This window comes from Amphiprion ocellaris, chromosome 21 (genome assembly GCF_022539595.1).
Source record: "Amphiprion ocellaris isolate individual 3 ecotype Okinawa chromosome 21, ASM2253959v1, whole genome shotgun sequence".
NCBI lineage: Eukaryota > Metazoa > Chordata > Actinopteri > Pomacentridae > Amphiprion > Amphiprion ocellaris.
Genome location: NC_072786.1, coordinates 12,727,743 through 12,752,682, shown reverse-complemented (window position 1 = coordinate 12,752,682; position 24,940 = coordinate 12,727,743). Strand labels below are relative to the sequence as shown.

General features: G+C 38.2%; 3 protein-coding genes and 9 non-coding genes across 12 annotated transcripts; 2 read left to right on the top strand and 10 right to left on the bottom strand.

The window, feature by feature from the left end:
- Window positions 1–1,778: 1,778 nt before the first annotated feature.
- ttll1 (tubulin tyrosine ligase-like family, member 1) lies at window positions 1,779–13,686 on the bottom strand. The gene is made up of 10 exons (XM_023283689.3): window positions 13,323–13,686; window positions 13,060–13,183; window positions 11,970–12,178; window positions 11,650–11,830; window positions 11,247–11,384; window positions 10,899–11,007; window positions 10,357–10,500; window positions 7,607–7,693; window positions 6,459–6,622; window positions 1,779–4,166 (listed from the first exon to the last, which is right to left on the bottom strand). Exons 2-10 carry the CDS (start codon window positions 13,170–13,172, stop codon window positions 4,037–4,039), a joined length of 1,275 nt encoding a protein of 424 aa, XP_023139457.1. The 5' UTR covers window positions 13,173–13,183; window positions 13,323–13,686; the 3' UTR covers window positions 1,779–4,036.
- Window positions 4,302–4,389, top strand: trnay-gua (transfer RNA tyrosine (anticodon GUA)). Its single transcript is given in 2 exon segments — window positions 4,302–4,338; window positions 4,354–4,389. It is a non-coding gene; the product is annotated as a tRNA-Tyr (tRNA).
- Window positions 4,802–4,888, bottom strand: trnay-gua (transfer RNA tyrosine (anticodon GUA)). The gene is given in 2 exon segments: window positions 4,802–4,837; window positions 4,852–4,888. It is a non-coding gene; the product is annotated as a tRNA-Tyr (tRNA).
- Window positions 5,632–5,718, bottom strand: trnay-gua (transfer RNA tyrosine (anticodon GUA)). The gene is given in 2 exon segments: window positions 5,632–5,667; window positions 5,682–5,718. It is a non-coding gene; the product is annotated as a tRNA-Tyr (tRNA).
- On the bottom strand, window positions 6,247–6,334 carry trnay-gua (transfer RNA tyrosine (anticodon GUA)). Its single transcript is given in 2 exon segments — window positions 6,247–6,282; window positions 6,298–6,334. It is a non-coding gene; the product is annotated as a tRNA-Tyr (tRNA).
- Window positions 8,472–8,560, bottom strand: trnay-gua (transfer RNA tyrosine (anticodon GUA)). The gene is given in 2 exon segments: window positions 8,472–8,507; window positions 8,524–8,560. It is a non-coding gene; the product is annotated as a tRNA-Tyr (tRNA).
- On the bottom strand, window positions 8,900–8,986 carry trnay-gua (transfer RNA tyrosine (anticodon GUA)). Its single transcript is given in 2 exon segments — window positions 8,900–8,935; window positions 8,950–8,986. It is a non-coding gene; the product is annotated as a tRNA-Tyr (tRNA).
- On the bottom strand, window positions 9,223–9,309 carry trnay-gua (transfer RNA tyrosine (anticodon GUA)). Its single transcript is given in 2 exon segments — window positions 9,223–9,258; window positions 9,273–9,309. It is a non-coding gene; the product is annotated as a tRNA-Tyr (tRNA).
- Window positions 9,574–9,660, bottom strand: trnay-gua (transfer RNA tyrosine (anticodon GUA)). The gene is given in 2 exon segments: window positions 9,574–9,609; window positions 9,624–9,660. It is a non-coding gene; the product is annotated as a tRNA-Tyr (tRNA).
- trnay-gua (transfer RNA tyrosine (anticodon GUA)) lies at window positions 9,902–9,989 on the bottom strand. Its single transcript is given in 2 exon segments — window positions 9,902–9,937; window positions 9,953–9,989. It is a non-coding gene; the product is annotated as a tRNA-Tyr (tRNA).
- Window positions 13,687–15,011: 1,325 nt separating the features above from the next.
- Window positions 15,012–18,742, top strand: bik (BCL2 interacting killer). Its single transcript, XM_035954566.2, has 6 exons — window positions 15,012–15,086; window positions 15,174–15,202; window positions 16,266–16,368; window positions 16,607–16,759; window positions 16,847–16,961; window positions 18,124–18,742. The coding sequence occupies exons 3-6, from the start codon at window positions 16,274–16,276 to the stop codon at window positions 18,238–18,240; spliced, it is 480 nt and encodes a 159-aa protein (XP_035810459.1). The 5' UTR covers window positions 15,012–15,086; window positions 15,174–15,202; window positions 16,266–16,273; the 3' UTR covers window positions 18,241–18,742.
- mcat (malonyl CoA:ACP acyltransferase (mitochondrial)) lies at window positions 18,500–23,803 on the bottom strand. The gene is made up of 5 exons (XM_023283703.3): window positions 23,227–23,803; window positions 21,215–21,302; window positions 20,906–21,123; window positions 20,628–20,765; window positions 18,500–19,180 (listed from the first exon to the last, which is right to left on the bottom strand). The coding sequence occupies exons 1-5, from the start codon at window positions 23,623–23,625 to the stop codon at window positions 18,905–18,907; spliced, it is 1,119 nt and encodes a 372-aa protein (XP_023139471.1). The 5' UTR covers window positions 23,626–23,803; the 3' UTR covers window positions 18,500–18,904.
- Between the last annotated feature and the right edge of the window lie 1,137 nt (window positions 23,804–24,940).

Sequence of the window (24,940 nt, the reverse complement as noted above, 5' to 3'; positions counted from 1 at the left end):
GTCCATGCAGAAAATAAATAATCATATATACTGTGAAACAAATATGTTTCACCATGTATCACTGCTTTACAGTCTAGAATAAAGGCTGACACGGTGAGAAGTCAGGCTTTATTTTGAAATCTTGTGATTTCGGATGTTCGGCTAGTTGAGCCTGGTTAACTTTATATAAACTAGTCAGAGGCGCGCCTTCTAACGTCACATCCCCCTCCTTTTTTCAGTGCTGGTGCCCAGTATGAGGCCTGGGGCCCTCCAGGGGCCCCAGAGGAGTTTTCAGGGGTCATTTAGCACAAAGAGGAATAGTTGAATTTAAGCATGTTCAGGCTGATTTCTGACTTTTAAACTCCTGTGTTCCTCAGTTAAGACAATAACTAAAATTAAGTTCAGTTTATTTAAAAAAAAAAACAATATCAGATAATGAGGTATAAGGCCATTAGTAAATTAAATAATCTGCCCTTTTGGGTGTTTTCTGGAATCCTTTGGCCCACTGTTCCTCATGCTTTGTGTGCTTTGTGCGTGTACCCTTCAAATATCATTGTAATGCAGATCAAGTACTACCTGCTCTGCTGTTTGCCAGATAGTATTTTTTTTTCTTCTTGTGAGTGATAACAAAAACTTTCTATCAAATTTAAACACCTTATTGATTTAATGGTAGGATGAAGGACTCATAAGGTTCCAATCATAGTGACACATAAAGAAACCATTTACTGCAAACCAGTCAACACTTCAGTGGCTCTGGGATTATTTAAGCCACGGTTCACATAAAGGTCAAATAAGGAAACATATCAGCCACATGGATAGCAGCAGACTCATTTGGTGCTTTGAGACTTGTCTTATATAAGTAAATATATATTTGCTTTTATATTTATAAACCAGACTGCACAGATGTGTGAACCAGACAGTATAAATGATGCAAACACATACTCAGGTGCTTTTAAAGAAAAAGGAAGTGAAAACCTTCTTGTGTTACTTGTAGGAAACCCCCTCCACTGCAAATATAGACTCTTGATTCACGCAGAGTTCTGTAATCTGAACTGAGATAAATTTAATGCAGAGTTATGTAATATACATGTTCATAGCTGATTCCTAAAATTGCTTTCATCACTTCATCACTTACAGTTCCAGATGACATAAGATCTGAAAACGAATTAGAAAAAGAAACTTTTTTTTTTTGCAACCGAAACTTTAGTGCATCATAAATGCAATAAATAAAGTCTCTTTTAAAGGGCCAGTTCACCCAAATGTTGAGAAAAATGAACTTTAATTATTTAAAGGCAGCACCAATACGGATGTTTATTGGAAGGAAAAAGAAACAATGAATATCTCATACAGAAAAAGCTCATTACTGCACAGAGAAGCTGCTTATGTCTCGCTGTGCTGGTTATGATCACATTAAAGAAAACCAACAGTGGAAACGTTCGCCTCAGGGTGACCCAGAATTATATCATCTCTCAGTGAATTTTCGTCTCTAGCTCAGGAGCACGGTGACGTCTTACTGCCCAACAATGACTCAGACAAGAGCAGAACTTGTATGGCTTCTACACCTTGATATTAAAGGTAAACCGGCTCCAGGAACAAGGTGGTGGAGGAGGAGTGAAGGTCGAGGAACAGTGCCATGCAGGGACCTACTCTGCTGCCGTGGTAACAGCGAGAACACAGAGGTCATTCGTCTTTGAAGGATTGACCTCCGATTAATCTAAACTCCAGACAGATTATGTTCATTAAAGCCCCTAGAGACCCTCCCACAGAGAAATAACAACAAAAAAAACCACACATTTAAATAGAATAAATTTAAATTTTATAAAGAAAGCAAATAAAGAATCCTGTCACATAATCATTAGAATCAACAAACATGTACAGTAAAAGCAGCATTTAATTTCACAAAATGCCAAACTGGATCCATATCAGACAGTAGGGCTGAATGATATTGATTTACCAATAAGTTAAAATATAATTTGGCTACAGAAATGCTTACTCTGACCTCTTCTGCTGTGATTTTTTCATCCAGCAACAGAGGATGCCCCTGTTTTGAGAATGAATACGTGACATTATGACCATCATAATCATGGACTGCAGCCTTGATTGACAGGTGAGTCCACTGACTGAAATGGAGAGAAACTAAAATCATCTTCAACATTGCAAATAAGTTATTTCCAAATGGCCTGACACTAACCAGAGCTGCAATGATTAGCTCACTACTTATCAAGTCCGACTGAAAGTTAAGCTGTATTTACAGATAACCAATTCATTGCTCAAGGATTTTTTTTAAAAGAAAAAAGCATAAAATGTCATGACTTGGTGCTTTATTATTGACATTTCCCAGACAGAGTGGGGAGAAAGTAATAAAAAAAAAAGACTGATCGATAATGAAAAAATTATTACCCACAGCTCACAGTTGAAATTTGGGAACATTGTATTAAAATCTCACAGCCTTAAAGAATTTATCAGTGCTTTTTCTAACATCATTCAGCCCCACTCCAGTGTATTAAAAGGGTGAACGTCCGCTCATCATCAGCGTTTCAGTAGTTGGAGGAAATAAATAGGAAAATAGCTAAGAGGGCATACATTCCCAACACATAGTAGCGCTTTTTAAGATCTGAGATGTGCAGCAGAAGTGACATCAGGTCCAACTCAAAATGCAACAGGAGAAAGATACAGAAAGGTGACAAATTAAAGGAAAAAAACAACATTAAGTGTCATAGTAACTGGTGTTTAGATGTTTGGATTCTTCAGTCCTCCTTGGCATTGATTCTTCAAGTCTCTGAAACTCTGCTGGGGGGATGAAGACAACTTTCCACCTAAAAATCCCTTATTTGGTGCATTGGTGATAGTGGTGGAACTGTTTAACACGTTGCTCCAATGTCTTCCAAAGGTGTTCAGCTGGGTTGAGATCTGCTGACTATGAAGGTTGTAGCAGATAATTACAATCATTTTCATACTCATAAACCATTCAGAAAGATATAATGGCCTATGAATGGGAGTACTGTCATCCTGAAATGAAACCGCTTCCATTAGGACAGAAATGTTTCATCACTGGACAAAGATGATCACTCAGAACAACTCTGTATTGATTTGCAGCAACTGTTTTCCTTTAATTTGTCACCCATCTTTGTTTAATACCAGAGCACAAATAAAGAAATAAAGTGCAATAAAGTTCAGCACTGAATACAATCAATATATAACCCCTCTCCTGCATATACATACTGATAACGAACATGTAAAAAAACATTATTAAATTCTATTTTGGGGTCTGTTCACATTTAGTACTGCTAATTCCTCATACCTCATCCTCTTGTATATAATCTTCTACATATTTATAAGAAGAAAAAAATCATCTGTATATAATGTTTTTTTTCTGCAATTTTTGCACTGTGTTTCTTTTTCTTATCTATTCCTGTACTGCCTTTATACTTTTTCTTTGGAGCTGCTGTAACGGTGAACTTTCCCCACTGTGGGATCAATAAAGTTTATCCTTATCCTTAATTCTGCCTATCAAATATCATTCGCCCCTTAGTAAATTATATCTTTAACCATCATTAGTGTCATTTTTTGTCCTTCTTAATATTATCTTATCACTTGATTTCCATACAGCAAATCTTCTTATTAGCACCTATGTGGCAGGTCAAGTTAAAGTGTCGGTAATCATTAATCATGCATAGCATCTTCTTCTTAATTCCCCTGCTAAGAATTTATCCACTTTTTCCTTCTGTTTGAGTTCTCAGGGTAAAGAGTTTGGTCTGCTTTGGGAACTGCAGCTGTTGTTGAGACCTTGGATGTGATGTTGGACGGACTTTGACTTGACCTTCAGTCCTCGCCAGTATAAATTCTTACTTCAAACTCTTCATTGCTGATTCCTCTCTCCTCCAGCAGTAGTGTTTTTGTTCCCAGTACCACAGTCAGTGAAATGTGGAGAGAGAGGGCGCAGTCCGGTGGGCTAAATAAAAAAAAAGCCTGGGTGGTCCCTTTTTTCATTCCCCGTGCTGCACAGGTGGTCCCTGTAGAAATGTGCAGGAAGTCTTTATGAGTCAGCAGTGTTGCTTCACTTCCAGGTGGCGGCGGCAGGGCGAACGCCTGCACTCCCTTTGGTGCCCTTGGACCCCAGCGACTGACCCGAGCGGCTCCTCAGGTCGCGCTCAGTGTTCTCGCTCTGCGCCTGCTCCTCGTCATACCTGAGGACACAGAGGCACGTGGTGAGGAGACTCATGTGAGGGAATTCCTGCTGCCCCTGTTACGTCAACAAGCCCCCCCTTGTTAGCCACTCTATTGTGCTCCGGATTAGCTGTGTGAAAGGGAGCTGCAGCAGTCCTTCGATAGCTCAGTTGGTAGAGCGGAGGACTGTAGTGGGAAATACCAGGCATCCTTAGGTCGCTGGTTCAAATCCGGCTCGAAGGAGTGTTTTTTTTTCCCCCCCCTCTGAACTATGAAAGATGGAAAACACCTGAAACACGTGTACAACACTGTGACCACATGGAGTTGCTTTACAGGGTACAACATACATTCACAACAAAACATGACAGAAACCAAACAGCATTAGGAAAGAGTCAAAGTTAACTTCAACCAAACTTCAAACAAGCTAAAAGTAAGGAAGTACATAGATGTTTTGTTAAGTACTATTTTATGAGAGAAGCAATTTTTAAACACTCATGTATCAGATATTTGTGTAGTTAGCATCTATATACTGAGTAGAGATAAGCTAAGGCTGTTGAACTGCTTGTTTTAGCAGATTAACTATTTTTTTATGTAGTTAGTGAGCTATCTGAGTTGATATCCTGGTTCTATTCAACACATCGTTATAAAACGTCACTCCTTCGAGCCGGATTTGAACCAGCGACCTAAGGATGCCTGGGATTCCCACTACAGTCCTCCGCTCTACCAACTGAGCTATCGAAGGGAGACAAACACCTCTCACTGACCAGCAGAGTTATATTTACATGGTGTATTTACAAGCCATGAATGACTTCATGTTGTAACTTAACAAATAATATCATCACATAAATGAGTACAAAGACAGAGTTTTCTTAATGTTTAACTCTCTAGGTTAGGAAAGGATAGGATAATATAAGCTGTTAGATAAGAGTGTGAGCAGAAGTGTTCGTACCTTTGGAAGAGCAGCTTGTTTTAACAGATCAACTGTTTTCTATGTAGTGAATGAGTTACAGATCCTCTGGCTCTATGCAACTTGACAAGTAAAACTAACTTCTTAGAAAGTGTAATTAATAAGCTACAAAACCAGTTTTAACATATAAATCTTTCCCTGCTCACTAGTGGTTGTTTACTAGCTCTATTTGCAGAAGTTAATGAGTTATAGATCTCTGCAAGATATTTTTTGTTTACCGTTTAAAGTGACAAACCACCACATCCCTCAAGAAAAAGTTATTTCTCAACTCTTGAATTTAGCTTAATCTACAAAACTTTAATTACAAACTCAAAAGAACACAATGTAGTTATTAGTGTGTAGTTAATTAGTTACAACACAGCGTAGAAGTGTTTGCAATTTTTCTGAACAGTGACCGGAAGAGAGAGCGAGTTGTGAGTTGTTTTATTAGATGCAATCTTCTGTATGTAAATGAGCTATCCATTTCTTCTGTATAGTTAACACTGTTTTTCACTCCTCCAACCATTTAAAAAGCTCTCTCCTTCGAGCCGGATTTGAACCAGCGACCTAAGGATATCTATTATCTCCACTACAGTCCTCCGCTCTACCAACTGAGCTATCGAAGGGCTGCTGGAGCTCACTTTGACACAGCTAACCTGGAGCACAATAGAATGGCTAACGGGCTTGTTGACGTAACGTATTGAAGGGTGACGTTGTGAGCCTGTCTGGTGTCCACATGTGGAGTTGGTGGTGTTTTTTCAGTTTATATCATCGCAAAGCACAGCTAAATAATAATATAATATCAGGTGAGAAAGGATGTGTGTGGTTGTAGTGAGTGGAGGCACACTGGACAAATGTATAACCATGTGGATGTTTTCCTGCTAGCACATGAACTCCTGCATGTCTACACATGTTTCCACTCCACGCTCTGCACTGGTTCATACTCTTTTTTTTTTCCGACGGGAAAAACATACATAATTTAAAACATGTAGAATGTCCTGTGGTTTAGGCTGCAAAAATTTACATATATAACTTGTAGATGAATAAGCACCAGTAGCTTTGTTTATCAGTTGACTAACACAGGAATACACAACAAGGATGGTTATACAGAATATTTTCATGTGGAGTATGGCTTCTAGCTTTTAAAATGTCACTCCTTCGAGCCGGATTTGAACCAGCGACCTAAGGATTGCTAAGTACATCCACTACAGTCCTCCGCTCTACCAACTGAGCTATCGAAGGGCTTGAAAACAGACACCAACACCATCAGCAGGGCAAACCTAAACTCTTGACACCTATTTTTATCTCCTGTGTGGCTCTGCTTGCCTGTTGATGGTGTCTGAATGTGATTTTAAATGTCACTCACAGGACTTGATAGTTGCCCAGGGCCTCTCGGGGAGGGCTGCGATTCCAGCGGCAGTCTGGGATGTCCCCGTTGGGCGTGACAATGTTGAGGGTGTCGTTGATGAGGTTGTACTTGAGGATGCGGTCGTTGGCTGTGCTGGAGGTCAGCGAGGGAGAGGCGTTGACCTGAGGATCCCAAAGACAAAGAAAATGAGATTAGCATTTGAGGAGGAGGAGGGTTGTTCAGCATCTATACAAATGGAGATTGAGTTAGCAGTAAACAATAAAAAGGTTCACAGCAAATGCAGTGAAGTATCCAAACAGGCATATTGTTTATTTTCCTGTACCTACATAGAAGCTTTTAGCGGGAAGGAAATGTAGCTGCTAATGTAACATACATTCAGGAGAGCGATAGATACACCCTGGAAAACTTTTATGGGCGCCCTGGGAGAGATGAAGTCTGATATCAACACATTTTCTTCCAAACATCAAGACTTACTTCAGCTCCCCTGCTATTTATATGCATTAGCTGTTACATACCTTAGTTCCACAACACAACAGAAGAAGCTGCAGGATTAATGAACAAAAGAGATCTGAGTAGGACTGAGTAGGTTTGTGGCACACGTTCCTCACTGAGGAGCGTTTATGTCCCGCAACCAACTTTATGTCGCCCAAAATAGATCAGATTGGTGTCTGTGAGCAGAAATAGTTCAGACCTAGCCTGGAAACCTAGCAGCACATTGTGCAGCTGTCAAAATGAGTACGGGAAAATATGACAGTCTCATTACAAGTGGACCATCCAGAATGTTAAAACAAAAAAGCCGGAAACAATCACAACAAAACACCAGTGTACTTGGTACATGCTCAGCTCCTACCGTATTTTTAGCAGCATTAGTCAGCTGCACTGAAAGAAACACCTTCAGCACATATTTGAATACAGAGAGGCACACAACTGAACGTACCTCAGGGACATTTAAAGCTGCTAAACAATCAAAGGAAAGGAATGTAGAGTCACTGTGCAAGCATGTTAAGTATCCTTGGACTTGGTACAATGTGTAAGCAAGGCAAAGAAAAGCAAGCTTTCTTTTGCAGCGGAACTTAATTTTAGGCAATCAAAAGTCACTATATTTAAATTTGTACATCTGTGATAACTTCTGGTAAATGACTTACCTCAATAAGCCATGGCTTCAGCTTGTCATCAATAATGATGTCATACCCGTAACACTCAAAACAGTGCTTGTCATTGTTCATCACAGGCTGTAAGAAAAGAAAAAAACAGAGAGTGAATTAGGAAGAGGAACTGACCAGAGAGTGATTGGGAACTTTTTAATGCAACACAGAATGATTCATCAGGGAAGGATGTTAGCAAATAATCAGAGTGAAAATAACTCTGGTGATAACTATTAGCACACAAAGTAGCCTGGGTTTGGAGGGGAAGTGAGTCAGATCACTTAGTCGAAAAGAGAAGTGTGCATTAGGTTAAGTGTACTGTTGTGCTAAAAACAAAAGAAGAAATCCAGGTGCTTTAACAGTTGTGCAAGTGTTAGCCTGCGGAAATGATTGGAGGCCTTTACTCTGACAACTACAGTTAGCACTTACTTTGTCAGACTGAAAGTTTCATTCAAAATACCTAAAATGATCAGCTTTTAAAATAAGAAGCATTGCATGGATTAAAATAGCCACAAATATATAAAATAGTGAATATTGACCATGTCAAATGAAGCCGCTTTTATGTTAATAGATCAGCAATAATGCTATAAATATTAAATTTGACAGTGAAACGGGGCATTCCTGCATTCTTTTGGCATTTAATATTGCACTTATGTATAAAATAATATACATTAATGAAAATATCAATGTATAAATGTCAAAGTAAAAACAATGGGAGTATATGAAATGGTCACACATTTATGTAACCTGTAGCTGAATAAGCACAGTAGCTTTGTTTATCAATTGACTAACACAGGAATACACAACAAGGATGGTTACACAATATTTTCATGTGGAGTACGGCTTCCAGCTCTTAAAATCTCAGTCCTTCGAGCCGGATTTGAACCAGCGACCTAAGGATTACTATCTATAGTCCACTACAGTCCTCCGCTCTACCAACTGAGCTATCGAAGGGCTTGAAGTCCAACACCAACACAGTCGGGCAGGGTAAACCTAAACATCTGACACCTATTTTTATGATTAATTTAACGTTATCTTCATTGAAAAAAAATGCTTGTCTTTCAAGAATAAGGACATTTCTAAGTGACCCTGAACTTTTGAATGGTAGTGAAAGTGCTATAACAAAGTCTTTCTGCAGCTCATCAATTACTGTTGTAGTATGACCACAGCCAAATGAGCACAGTTGCAATGTTAATCAGGTGACTAACAAACGATACACATCGGACATACAACAGGGATGGTTACACAGAATGTTTTCATGTGGAGTACAGCTTCTAGTTTTTAAAACATCACTCCTTCGAGCCGGATTTGAACCAGCGACCTAAGGATATCTGGTTGCACCACTACAGTCCTCCGCTCTACCAACTGAGCTATCGAAGGTCGACAACAGCTGGGTTAACACATTTTTATTTTTGACTGCAGCGATGTGTTAAACCTAAACAATTTTAAACGACATGTATCATACTGTGTTTATGCTGCAAAAAACAACATATATAAAATGTAGCTGAATAAGCACCAGTAGCTTTGTTTATCAGTTGACTAACACAGGAATACACAAGGATGGTGATACAGAATGTTTTCGTGTGGATTACAGCTTCTAGTTCTGAAAATGTCACTCCTTCGAGCCGGATTTGAACCAGCGACCTAAGGATGTCTGTTATTTCTACTACAGTCCTCCGCTCTACCAACTGAGCTATCGAAGGTTGACAACGACAGCCCAAACGCAATTTTTTTGAGGCTGGAATAACATATTCATCCACACCAATTTTGCTGATAAAAACAAAGACAGAGTGTATCCAGTGCAGGTGCAGCTCAATAGGTATTATTCTAACATGACTGTAGCCAAATAAACACATCAACTATGTTTATCCATTGACTAACAGAGGAGTACACATCCTGTATACAACAGAGATAGTTACACAGAATGTTTTAATGTGGAGTACGGTTTCTAGTTTTTAAAATGCCACTCCTTCGAGCCGGATTTGAACCAGCGACCTAAGGATGTCTGTTATCTCCACTACAGTCCTCCGCTCTACCAACTGAGCTATCGAAGGTCAGCAGCACTTGCTCAAATAAATTTTTTTTTCTGACTGGAGTGATATGTTCAGCCTACATAATTTACATCAACATGTAGCATATCCTGTGGTTTAGGCTGCAAAAATTTACATATATAACTTGTAGATGAACAAGCATAGTAGTTTTGTTTATCAGTTGACTAACACAGGAATACACAACAAGGATGGTTATACAGAATGTTTTCATGTGGAGTACGGCTTCTCGTCTTTAAAACGTCTCTCCTTCGAGCCGGATTTGAACCAGCGACCTAAGGATTGCTACGTACATCCACTACAGTCCTCCGCTCTACCAACTGAGCTATCGAAGGATGACAGCTACGAGCTAGAAGCATTTTATTTTTGACTAGAGTGCTATGTTCATCTATAACAACTTTGCTGATAAAAACAAAGACATAGTGTATGCAGTGTAGCTGCATCTCATCAGTTATTTTTGCAACATTACTGCAGCTGAATGAGCACAGTAGCTATACTAATCAGTTGACCAACACAGGATGCATATCCTTCATACAACAGATGGTCATGCAGAATGTTTTCTGGTGGCATGTATGTCAAGTGCTGTAATCTGGTCCAAAATTTGACATTTCTGTTGTAGTCATGTCAGAATGTACAGATTAACTGTCACACATCTGTAAACACAATTTTACAGTCAAAGATTTTATCATCCCATCCACTTACGGCTACGGCCTTCAGCGACTGCACTACGATCCAGTGGATCTGGTCAAACAATCGACTGGTCACCTCCTTTCCTCTGGTGCTCTCCAGGTACAAACGCAGGTTACTGACGGTCCACTTGCCTCCATGGACGTGGTTGTAGTCGTCCTGCATTAAAACACACACAGTCCTGTTAAGTAAAAATATTATTGTTTGAAATTCATCAGTGAGTGTCTTTGGATGTAGTCAGCAGAAGATTTAGCAGTTTTGGAACTGTGAGGTTAGTCAGCAGGAGACTTGAAAAATGTACAATCTGCTCTGCACTGATTTTAACTCAGCTTTTCACAACATCTGAATTACATCTTCTAAAGTCTGGATATGGCTTGAGACTTGAAAATTTGGACAGAAAGCCTGTGGCAAAGACATCTACCAGTTAGGGAAGGTCTGACAGCTACTGAGCCGCATGCAGAAATAGAAGCTCCAGTGTTGCTAACAGCAAAGTTTATGCCTTTTTCATTACAACATGAATTTTCCTGTGGAGACTTGCAGACATGACACAGACTTACCCCGTGTTTCTGGATGGCAACATTAGTGAGGTGAACAAACATGTTGTCCAGTTCACTGGTGCTGGGTGTGTACTTCACTGTACAAAACCTACAGAAGCCCAGTTTGTACCTGAGAGTCAAACACCAGAGAGAAGGATCAATAAACACTTTCTTTACAATTAGAAACAGAAATAATAAGAGTTGTACTATAGCATTGTGATGCATTACTATTATCAGCTAAATACCAAAGCCTCAAATGAAGGAATAACTTGTGACAGAATGATTGAATTGTTTAACTACAGATAAATTCAATAAAAACCCCGCCAACCTGACATTATTAACCACCGTTAAACACATCAAGCAGCTTACATATAGCATTTCAAGGGCCGATAAGTGGTCACCAGAACGTAGAGACGCAGGTCAAACTTCTTCCCTCCTATCAGCAGAGGATTGTCAATGTAGAGGGAGATGACATAAGCCTCTTTACCACTAGATGCTGCTACAAACCTGTGAGCAAAAAACAACCAAGCATCAGCACCAATCTGATGTTTTGCAGCAACAATCAGAAACAAACAGAAAATTTCACAGGATTTCATGTGCATTTATATCCAAAATATCTGACTCTCTCCTTATAGAGAAGATGTCACAGAGAAATGGGTTTTAGTTTTCAGAAAGACATGAAAGCTGGGCTACACAGTCAGTCTTAGTTTATTATTTAATCATTACAAGCTCCTCTGGCTGTGTATGGTAGGATAATGTCTTGTTAACTCACGTTGAGGTGCGGCTGTCTCTCGACCACTTCTTAATCTGAGACAGTTTGTTAATGAGGAATATGCCTTTGCCCTGAGCCTTCCCACAGGGCTTCATGATCCAGGTGCTGGATGGATTCTTACGAAACTCCTCCACAAACAGATTGTAATCAGCGGGGAGCATGAATGTCACCGGGACGAAATCTGTCCAGAGTGCAAACATAATCAGATTTCTCAGTTAAAATAGCGTGCCTCTCCATGCTGTGTATGGGGGAAAGAAACAGAATGTAGTCTGTGTGTGAATTTCCATACTCATCTCTCCTCTCAGTGTTACAATACGTACCCAGATAAATGTATTTTCCATTCTCATCCTTCTCTGCTAGTGGACTGCCTTCCTTCTCCAGCTCCTTGCGGTAGCGTTTGATGTTCTTGATCATTAGGTCCTTCCTGGTCAACTCGTAGTGGTTGGGGAAGTGATTAACCATCTGCTCGTCTGACAGGCGGTAACCGGTATCCACGCTGAACACATTCCTGATGGTCTGGATGCTCATCCTACAAGTAGGCACAAATTAACTTGTATTATGGTGATGTTAAGAGTCTGAGGCTTCGAAATAAGCATGGTGATTAGAGTAATACAATAATTAATACACTAATGACATGTCTAGGGTCGACATTTACCTGATTTGCAGTAGGGGAGGGAAACCTTGTAAACTAGTTATATGACTACTGTATGTAACTATGGGTTGGGGGTACTTGTACTTGTGCTTGGAACCACTAAAAAACATAACTGTATCCTGTAGGGCAACAATTAACAACTGTTTCCTTTGTCAGTTAATCTGTTGATTATTTTCTTGATTATTCAACTAATTCTTAAGTCTATAAAATGTCAAAAAATTGTGAAAAATGTCAATCAGTGTTTTTCAAAGTCCAAATGATGCCCTAAAAATGTCTTGATTAGTCTGGAAGCCAAATATGTTCAGCTTACCGTTATAGAGAAGGGAAGAAATGAGAAAATATTCTACTTTAAGAAGCTAGAATCAGAAAACTTTAACTTTTTATTCCTAAAAAAAATCCCTGAAGCCAATAAATTATTACCAAAATAGCTGGTGATTAATTTAATAGTTGATTGATTGATTAAACAATTAATCATTGCAGCTATAAAAAGCAGTTAAAACTGGTATCTCACCTGTTAACAACCGAATTAAGTCATGTATAATATTTAGGTCAATGGGGCTATTTTAGCAGAAGAAACTTTATGCAAATTTTGCTTATTTGCAAGTAGGAGTTTCAGTGCATGACCTTTACTTGCAAAGAACATCTACCACCACTGCCTGCCTATATATTAAACATTTATAACATATATTTATGTGGAGTTTGCATAAAATACCATACAAAGAGTAAAGGTGCAGGTGTAATATATACAGAAAGCCTACCAGTAGAAATTCCAGTCCTCGCTCTCTGTAACTTGAATCCATTCTCTTTTCTCAAAGTTGTTGATGAGCACTGATTTCTCAATATCTGTCACCCACTTCACCTTACCGGCCATGGTGCCTCCCACTAGCACAAAACAACAGGTTAACACATATTAAAAGCACATGAACAAGCAATGCACAAACAGGTATTTTTACAGATGCATGCTGTTACTTTGCACCGGTGCCTTTAGCATTGTCTCTGCGGTTTCCATCTAGTCAGCTACCTGCAAATCAATGTCAGGAAACAGCCAGTCATCAGCAGCAGCTAGTCGGGCTGGCTCAGTTAGCAGGCTGCTGGATCCTCTCCGGACTGCTGCAGAGGTTGGGCGGACATCACCCAGTCACTGATGCAATCTCATCGCACTGCCGTTAGCGACTGAACTCACAAAGACACAGTTTGTCATCGTCAGCAGCGTTAGCAGCAGCTAACAGCTAACAGCTGCCTCCATGCTAGCTGTTTAGTAGCTAACGAGCTATATTTACTGCTCCGGTCGTCGTGATGCTGGACAGCGAAGAAAACGCCCACCGGTGGAACTACCACTCACACTGTAGTATCTGTTAATAAAATATAATAACATATACCGACAGACATTAAAACAAATGATATTTAAAAAAAAAAAAAAAAAAAAAAAAAAAAAAAGTCATAAAAATGCTTAAAGATGTCGTAACGGGCTTGGTCCTTCCGGGAGGATAACCTAGCAACGGAGGACGCAGTGATGTCACTGCAGGGTGTCGTTACAACAGTAACCAGCAGGGGCAGACCGGAACACATTATACATAAATAGGTGTATAATATACAGAAACCTAAACAAATAAAGAAAAAATACATACATTAAGAACATTTTAAAAATATTTTAAAATACAAACATATACATTTGAAAATTATCAAAATTTTTATAGCATAATATATAACATCTTATTATATTATATTATATTATATTATATTATATTATATTATATTATATTATATTACATTACATTACATTACATTACATTACATTACATTACATTACATTATATTATATTATATTATATTATATTATATTATATTATATTATGATAATGTTACAATATTAGGTAGTATAACAACAATAATAGTAACTCTAATATGTAATTTATTATTATAATGCCATCATAATAGTGTTTATAGACTTTTTTTTTTATTTGAGGAAACCAGAAAATGTTTGTAAACAAGGAAAGTGTTCTAACTTTGTTGCATCTTTTTATTTTTAAATAGAAAACAATCAGACAACCTTGATATTTCTGCAAAAGGTATTCTGGTGATCAATCCAAAAAAAAAAATGTTGTGAGGACATCTCAGGTTTGAAAAGAGCTTTTATTGAATCAGCAATGTAAAAATGTCTTCATAGCATTGTCATAGAATTATTACTGTGTGTAACACATTCAAGCACACCCTCTGGACTAAATATTATTATTAAAGACGAACAACAAATGTATATCAATAATAAATTAAGAAAGAATCATTGCACTGTTACTATAATGTACAAAATAATTAAGCACTATGTACTTTGTAAAACAAAACACACATAAAACAGGCAACAACCAAAAATTTAATGAACTGTTTTGAACTATGCAGAAGAGTGCCACAACCATACTATAGCCAATGATTTATAATAAATCCAAGTAAAAATAATTTGCAAAAAAAAAACAGTAAAATAATAAAATGTAACATAAAAAATAAATTAAGAAGAACAAGCAAAGGTAACTACTAATATGCTAATACTAGTACTGCAAGTAAAAGATAATAATAATAATAATAATAATAATAATAATAATAATAATAATAATAATAATAATAATAATAATAATAATAATAATAATAATAATTAAAAAACGTTAAAGCGAAATCCCATTTTCCTGCTGCCACCGTCGCCCCCTGCTGGTCGCTGTGGGCAGCAGCAGGTGAAGGCGTGGCCAGTCATATCTGCGGCAGTTACCTGAGAGCAACAAGATTAAAGGACGCTGCTGTAAGTACAAGAAAACAATTTACGATTTTTTCTTTATTTTATCATTTGTGAGCAGTGTTAATTATAATGCATTTCCACTTATTACAGGGCGGCGTCCGTTTTAATCTACACAACAGGTACGTTTACTTTCTTTTTTGTTTTGCATGCACCTGTTTACTGTCTGGGTGGGAGCATTTTATACTCGATTAATATCTGAATTATACTTCTCCAATATGATGCAGTGTAGTAGTGAAATTGGAAATGTGGTTATCTTTGAATTAATTGTTATGTTTGAGGTTTAATGCAATATGTGTGATCTTCAAAACGACCTTTGTTTGCTTTGGGTGAGAAGGATGACTTCATCTCTTTGTTATGACAATATGGCAAACCATTACTCTCACCTACATGATTAATGCTTTAAAGCTGTCCTCTGGGGATAATTTTTATTATGGTGTTGAGGTTCCCACATTCAGGGCTACAATTTAATGGTATTTTGTCATCAAAATGTTATAAATACTGAAAAGCTAATTCCATGGATTTAAATACAGGAAAATATCTATATAATAATTTTTTGCTAGATTTTTATTTTTGTAAAGAAATAAATATTAAAGCCTTTAAAGTAGATTTTCTTAAGTCAGTGTTAATGTTTTTTTGTTCTTGGTGAGGATAAAGAGGCCGTTTGGTTGATTTGAGTTATGGAAATGGAACATTTGCATTAAGGCACATGACGGCAGGTACAACAGGAACTGATCTCAGGACAGGTGCACGTAGGAGGTTACAAACCGGTTTCAGCCTGTTTGTTGGGGCAAAACAGAAAATAACAAGCCCGACGGAGTGATAAAAGCAGACTAGATGTACAGTTTGTGGCATAAACCAGTCCTAAACATTAGGGAACTGAAACTCACCTGATCGGCAGCATACATTAGATTACAACCGTTGGACTTCATCCAACACGTGATGTCATCTCTTCAGACCTACAAAGGCCTGTTTTCTTCAGCCTGCATCCTCTCCACGGTTACACAGCCGCCACCTATCCTGGTCACGTGACCCAGTATTTACACAACCTGTTTATGAACGTTGAGAGTCGAGCAAAGATAACACACAAACATCTTTATGCCACAGAGCCTTTATCTGTCCTGCATGTCTTTGTCTCATGTGTACAGTTATGATTTATTTGCATGATACCGGCTGTCTCCTCAGAAAACACAATGGTGGAACAAACAAGACAGCCAAGTCGAGTCGTGTCCTTCCAGGCTGGACCTGGTGAGGTGGACACTGGTAACCTGTTCGACGTGAACCTCAGGTACAGTACAGACTCTAAACCTTAAACAAACACACCGTGTGGGGTCTGATGTACCAGAAACAAACACTGTCCAAAAGAGGTTTCTGTTTGTTGAATCTCCCATGTCTATGATACATTTATGTCTTTTTACTTCCCTAATGAAAAAAAAAGACCAATATATTCATTATCTAGCTTTTTGTTCCCCCACATTGCAGCAAAATCTTATAACTGAACAAATCCGTGCCTGTTCCTTCTTTAGGATCAGAGACCGAGCAGCTCGGGTCGTCGGCCGCCAGTTGGCTGTAATCGGAGACCAGCTGGACCGGGAGTGGACCAGCAGGCTGCCAAACATGCGACTGACTCCTCTCCACCTGCTGAGACCTGCCCAGGCTCTGACACGGAACGTCTATCGGTAAAAAACTCATAAATTCAATTTCCCTTTTATTTCACTCATCAAATATTTATTTGAGTGGCTGTAAGCGGTTGCTGTTCCTCTCAGGGACATCCACAGTCAGTTCTGGGGCGTCCAGGGTCTCTCTGCTGCAGTGAAGGACTGGGTAGCGAGCGCTGCTCCTGGGCAGGTCATCCTCAGAGCTGAGGCCTTTACAGCCTGGGTAACTCTCTCATCTGTCTCCGTGGTGTCATGTTTGTGTCTTTAACTGAGTTCCAGCTCCTCTAATTACATACTACAGTTCACAGCAGCAGATTTGTCACTCCAGATTTGTCCCATTAACACCTCATATTAATAGGATCTGTATTAGTACAATTTATCTGAACAGAGGAAAATTTATATGCAAGATGTAAATACAAGTAATAAGTATTGGGATTGGGGGAGCTATTTGGAGGTGATCAGCTTCACATCGTGATAAGAGCCTTGTTCTCCATACATACTATTTTTGGTTTGATCACTTTAAAATGCATCAATAAATCCTAAATCTTAATTATGACCTAAAAGAACAACCAGAACATAAAATGGGAATTTGTCATGTTACTACTAAACCTGTAGAAATATGTTTATTCATTCAATCCTCCTTTTTAAGCTATAATTTAAAACTCTAATCAAACTAATAATTCAGTTTAAGTTTAAATGAGTGGAAACTGGGTACAATATGGGTACAAACAGCAATAAAATGCAAGATCATGCATAAAAAGAGACTTCTATTGCCTCAGTGCATGCTTCAGCACACGCCTCATCTGCAGTCACATGGTCAACACTCAGCCAATCAAATAAATGCAGATCACGGCGTCAGCTATCTACTGATTTAGCTTGTGAACAAATAATTCAGCTGGATGAGAATTAATTAGTATTTTAGCCTGGAATTAGATTATAGGGACAGTCAGGATAATCCAAATGCATTTATGACTGCTTGTAAAAGTAGCTATCCAGAGAGAGATCACATTTTAACACCAGGTGTAAATGAGATGGAACTCATTTTAGTGGATATGTGGTACCCTGGAGTTGGATATCCAGTTCTGATCACATATTATGTTGTCTCAGCAGCATCCTCACTAGCTGATCTGTTTAAAGAAACACCAAGCCGCTTTGTTAGCTAGTGTATGGAAGTGTCTTATAAATACATGTGGAGAAAGTTTAACACGCCTGACATGAAGGACCTAGCTATGATTGCTAAGCTATTACTGTCTGATTTAATTTGTGTATGTGCAGAAAATCGTTTCTTGTGCTCAAAATTTCCCAGTGCACGCTCCAAGAGACGCAAACATGATTCCTCACATCTGTGCTTTTCTAAAATGTTCTCATCGCTTTTCACTTTGCAGGTGTCCAGTCTGAAAGCAGTAACCTGCACTGGCTGGACCAGAGGAGCACTTGTTGCTGTGGCACTGGTGGCTGCAGTGACCATTCTGGGAGCACTATGGACGGAACAGAAAGCCTAAAGGGCCATGAGCAGGTCTTTTCGGCCGTTATATGTTTGACAAAAAAAATGTTTGCAAATGAGTGACAATTACTGCTATTGCTGATTTTTTTTCTGCCGTTTACTTTGACTTCTCTTTTTATACTATTTTATGGAGCGGTATTGACAGCGAAGACTGTGAACAACCTCTTGGGCAACAGAACTAGAAACAGAAGGAAAAAAATAGACAGTAAAATGTATCGAGGTAAGAGAGAATTGTTTAAATTAGTTTTACAGCGATGCCCAAGGAGGAGGGGAGTTTATTGTAGCAGGGACATGTTGGTTCACGGTTGTATTAAAAGCATGTTTTCCATGAGTGGACTGTTGCTGGCCTGCAGTCTTTTATATGCAGATGGTTAAAGAGGCCAAGATTTTTACAAAGGAGATGTAGCTTTGCTTAATATAAAATGAAGGGAGCTGGACTTTCTGTGGCAGATTTGAAAACGCTTTTTCATGTGACTTAAATAAACTTCATAATGACAAAATGTGATGGCCTCATGAATTAAAAAAACATTCATTTCATTACACATCGATACATATACATGAGCATTAAGAAGCGAGTTCAGGAGATTGCAGGTTTGACAAGAGCTGTTTTTCTCTTTTTCTTCGCCTGCTCATCTGTTTTCATCGTCCACGTCTCTGCATCATCAGTCGTCATACGCGCTGCTGACTACCACATTAGTGTATGTTTTGAAGGCTTTCCGGTTGCACTTCTGCAGCGTAGCGCCCAGCTGCTTTCCAGGTCCCACCTCGTAGGTGTCGGGGAAGTTCTGACCCTGCGTCCTCTCGTAGATCTCGTGCAGAGTTTGCTCCCATTTCACAGGCGACACCAGCTGCTTGACCAGCTGCCGTCGTACGTGACTCTCGTTCATGTAGCGTTTTCCATCCACATTGGAGTAGACGTTGATCTCAGGACGTCGCACCTGAATGGGAGGGAGGTTTAGATGTTAGGCGGCCAATACTACATCAGACAAGGTGCACAACTTTTTTGAGAATTGCAGCTGAACAGAATAGCTGTTGGTGAGGTTGCAAATTATAATGAGAAATGTGGATGAAATACATTGTTAATAAAGGAACCGTGGATATAGATTGTACTCTTTCATAGGACATAATGCTATGCTGATAATATGTTTGTTTCAGGGCATTTTTAAAGTTTTTTCACCATGTGATAATTAGTAAATGTTTGTGTATATAATGTCAGAAAACAGTAAAAATGCATTTCAAGATCAGTGATCTAGTCTGATATTGTTTTATTTGATCAACAGTTCAAAAATCAATTAAGTGTAGTTAGTTTCCCATTAAGAACTGTCAGATTCTTACATTTAACCAAATGTATAGCACTTTACACAGAAAAATAAAAAATGCCACTTGAGTAATTCAGTAATAGTTGCATTTCTACTTTTTTCAAATGAGTGTTGATGAGTGGGGAACTCCAAAACTAGCTGGCAGGTTAGAAAGGACTGTTACCTTGAAAAAAAGATGTCAAAATCCCATAAAACAGAAGCAACCATCAGATTTTTAACTTTTCTCAGTCCTTGAACTAATCAAGTGTGATGTGAGGTTCAATCGGTAAATTAAATCATAGTTTAAAATTGTGATATTTAACAAAATCACTTTAATACAAGTGTTTCTTTTTTTTTTTAATGCCAAAAATGGTTGCTTTAAAAAGGTTCTGTAGAAAACACAAGATTCTGCTTTCCAGGAACAACTGGGAAGCAGCCACCAAAAGTTACATGACGAAAATTCAGAGACTTTTGCTGGAAAGGGCTGAACTGCAGGCTGATAGGAGAAAAGCATGAAAACAAATTTAAAATACTAGCTGTAAAATATCTTTTTGCAGTATTGGACACTTAGAAAAATGTTGTGCATGAGAAAATGCATGAGGATATCATTAAAAAAAATTATGTAAAATAAATAAAATCTATTTTTGTTTTTTTAATAATTCATGGCATTATAGCTGTGTCATACGTCACTTTTTTTTTTAAACATTTTTGTCTACTTCTAGTCATAGTTGTGCTGTTTCCACAGAGGTAAAGGACTTTATACTGCAGTGGGAAATGAGCCCACGGTGAGTAAAAATGTGACAGGAGCGAAACATGTCCAGAAACTGCTTGGAGGTTAGAGGAATTTTGTTATTTCTTCCCTTTGAAATGAGTAATAAAGTGATGGCTAATATTGTAATTCTAATTAGATTATTAATGTCCATGGTGTGATTTTAAGCTGAAAAGGAATGCACCTGTTTTGTTTAAGTGAGTATGGAGGGTTGGAAGACAAAACATCTAAATGAAAGGCCGACGTGGCTTTTGAAAGTTGTGAATCACTGTTTTAGAGAAAAATCCTGCTCCTTATATGATCTGTTGGTGGACTGACCTCCACCTGCCTCAGCACCTCTCTGAGGGGTTCAGTAGCCAACGCCATCAGCTCGGTGTGAAAAGCTCCACTGACTGGAAGAGGTTTGGTCCTGATGAACTGTAGGCGTCTTGAGTTCTGCTGGAGGAAATCCAGAGCCTGGAACGACAACATAACTAATGAAAACAGCTCTGACATGGACGGATTTCCCTCTACGGCCTTCATTACACAGTCACTGTAACTTCAGAAAAATGTCACTACAGTGGGTTTACATCAGCTCATGTCCTCATGCTTCATACCTGCTGGTGTCCTGCGATGACCCTGCCGTCAGGGAACAGGTAGTTGGCCACGGCGCACACCGGCTCTTCCACCCCCAGACTACCGCAGTGCTCTTTAGCCTGCAGACAGGCATATTTGTACTGAGCCTGAGGTTTACCAATCACTGACAGCATCCCACTGGGAACCAGCTCTGATGCTTTCTGCATGGCCTCCGCACGAACCTTCACCGCATACAAAGCTAGAAGATCAGCAGCAGTCAGTAAGGTACATATTATCACAATGATTTTAACTGATGTACATGTACAAAACAGAAAACATGTCAAGTTTACCTTCTGCAAAGTCCATGGCACCAGAAAAGACGAGAGCAGCAAATTCTCCAACGCTGAAACCTGCAGCAGCGACACACATCTCAACGGCCTGCGGACAGAACAGGAAAACAAATGAAAGTGTCAATCAGCACAAGGTTTGTTGCTATTTCTGATATTTTACATACCTAGTGCTTGACAAATAGACATATATTAGAATAAAAATAATCATCAGCTGTAGCCAAATTTGCTTAACTAATGTGTTCAAGTACAATTCTGCAGCGCTTAACTTTGAGCATTTTCATTCCAAGCTACTTTAAACATCGTCTAAACTGCACACATTAAACCAAAACGTCAAACAGGTTCACCGTACAATTATGAAGAATATATTTTCAAAAAACTACTCAAATTATTATAAAATCTGTATTATTATAAACTAGCAAACATCATCCGGCTGTTAGGTGCACCTCCTTGCCTTGTGTATTTTTTCATTTGAAAGATGTTTAGAGGCCTGAAATTGTATCCAATACTTCATAAGAAAACGCAAGAATAAGAAAAATGCTGAACAAATCCCTAAGTTTTAGTAAAATAAAAAATCTTATTACCTTTAATAATTTTAGAGCAGCTTGAAAGATCCAGACTTTGCTGCTAAAATGTATGCACTTGTATTTTATTGCTACTTGAAGTGATAAAAAAAAGTCTTATTTATGAAAGAATTTTTTCATTCTAAGTTGTGTTGGAGACTGCTGTGTAAACAAGTGAAAAAAAATATCAAAATGACAGCTATATTATTGAAAAGAATGAATGCATAACTAATGCATATTTTTATTATCAATAAATGCTTCTTTTATTAAATCAAAGTTTTGTAAATAAAATAGCAGACAAAGGCGGAAATGTTTATTTTTATGGCTGCAGCTAATGATTATTTACATTGTTGATGATATTAGTTGATTTTTGCTCTAAAAAGCATTTTTTTGTTTGGTCTATAAAGTGTCAGAAAATTTTGGGAATAAAAATAAATGTAAATATTTCACAAAGGCCAAAGGACTAGTTGTATCTGCATCTCAAATATATTCAACTTAGTGTCTATATTCTGAACAGAGAAGACAGATAGTTTGAGAGGGGAGTGAAGGAAACCAGAGAGAAGGAAGAGAAGTCTAGTTGCTGAATACTCCTGAACTCAAACCACCTGTCTACCTGAATGCACAATGCCACTTTTTGCTGCTTACCTGTAATTTCCTGACCATATTCATTATATCGTTTTTTTTCATTTCATTTACCTCCCATATTGTATATATCTGGCTTCCTTTGTATATGTTGTCATTTTTAATATTGTCTAGTTTTATATGTAAATTTGATTTTATTATTCAATGTTGATATTGTATTTCTTATTGCTTGTTATTAATGCACCGTCCAGCGAAACCTATTTATATTTTCATCATGCCCCTACGTATGATGACAATAAAGCCATTCTATTCTATTAACCCTCGTGTCGTCCTGCAGGTCAAAATTGACCCGTTTTAAAGTTTGGAAATGTGGAAAAAATATATATTTTCACAGTAAAACTTCTGATGTCCACAGTTTTAACATTTTTGGGAAATCTCTGATTTCTCTTTTTTGTTGGAAAAAAGAAATGTTAACAAAATTTCTTAAAAACATTCAGGACAACATCCTGAATGTTCTTAAAGAAAATATTAGAAGTTTTACTGATATATATGCAATCACTTTAGATATTTGTAGGATTTTTTTTTTGAAGATTTTTACTCATTTTTTGAAAATATTTACAAGAATTTTCTTTTCCAATTTTTTTAAATTAAACTTTCAAGGGAAACTTTTAAGGAATTATTGGAATTTTCTTCCTGAAGGTTTTGCAAATTTTCTGAAATTTGGGTAATTTTTTTGCTGAATTTTTGGATTTTTTTCAGACAAGGAAACAATATTTTTTGATTCCCGTAAATGAAGACAACACGAGGGTTAATAGTAAAACTCCTCTTAGTCTTACCCTGACCCGGGTAACTAAATCCACACAGACCTACCCTGGGGTTTTCCTGGTGGAGCCTCTCCACCGCAGCCAGAGACGTGACGAACACGGCCGGCTGGCAGTGCACCGTCTTCTGCAGCTCCTCCTCGGGCCCCTGCAGGCACAGAGCCAGCAGGTCGTAGCCGAGGATCTTCTCCGCCACCGAGAACATTTCCTTGACGTTGGGGTACTTCAGCAGCCCCCTGCCCATGCCCACATACTGGCTGCCCTGGCCGGGGAACAGGAACACGGAGCAGCCGCTGGGGTCTTTCCTGGCCCTCCGCTGCGGTTGTTGACTATCCGGGGGAGAAGCTATGGGCCCGGCCGGAGGAGGGTGAGTCCCCCCCTGGTCGGTGGTCAGTCTCCTGGTCAGAGGGAGCAGAGCCCTGACCTTCCCCCTCCAGACTGCCGCCATGCTGACACACGCTGTCGCCAACACGAACCGTCCCTCTCCTCACAGCGTCTTCACGAGTTAGAACTGACCCACGACCCGCCTGGACAAACTGTAGTTAACAAAACAGTCAACTTTGTCTCATCTCCGCTCGGCATGACAGCTCACTGGAAGCCGCCATGTTGTTTGAGTTCGTTCTTCTACTTCCGGTTTCCTGTCAGGCTGCAGCGCCTCCTCAGGCCGGAATGTGTCATGATTTCATTTGGGTTATTTACTTTTTCATTTTCCCCCAATTTTTTAAATATACAATATTCTTTTTTCTTCTCTTTTTGGGGGTTTTTGTTCAGTTCTTTTCTTTTTACTAATCAATATTTCAGCAAGAACATGCAGGCAATAATTCTGTATAAATTGAGATATAATCAAAAAATAATACCATATAACAAAGAAAGACAGAGATACTAATAATACTAATACTATAATAATAATAACAATAATAATAACAATAATAATAACAACAACAACAACAACAACAACAACAACAACAATAATAATAATAATAATAATAATAATAATAATAATAATAATAATAATAATAATAATAATAATAATAATAATAATAATAATAATAATTATTATTATTATTATTATTATTATTATTATAACAGTAATAACTAGATAAGCAAAATGTGTGCAGGCTTTGTATTAGAAAAGATGTTGCCTCCTAAGATTTTTTTCATATCATCACAAGGAGATTTTTTTTACAGCTGGACATTTGCAGTGGTGACATTATTGTATGTATGGGTGCATTAAACAATACAGCCTGTCTAATAAATATAGTAGCTACTAAAGTATGGCAATGGGAAGCAAAGGGTGAATAAAAACTCATTTTATTGTACCACAAGCTACTGTAATTTTCATAAATTTGCACCATACATTGACAGAATTTTTAAGATTAATTATTAAAAATATTTAGCTACTGAAGTTTTGCCTCAAATACTTCCAGAGTTTCTTTTAATGAGCGCCTTTGAATGTTGCATCAAAGATATGTAGGTGCATTAAATCTCAGAAACTGATTAATCTACCTTTAGCAGTAGACCAGAGCAGTTAACATGAAATGATGGGTTCGTCTGGGATCGTTAATGTCCCACTGGGAAAGAAAATGTCTTTTTAATTACAATAAAACAATATTTAGTCTGATCCAGGGTTTAAACTGTTGTGTCAGTGGTTTTACTAATCCATGCTGTCATCTCGGTGTGACAGTCATGCCTTTGATGGTATCTCATGTGGTAAAGCTGCGTGTTTCACACTCTGAATGTTGAACTACTTGATTATATTGCAG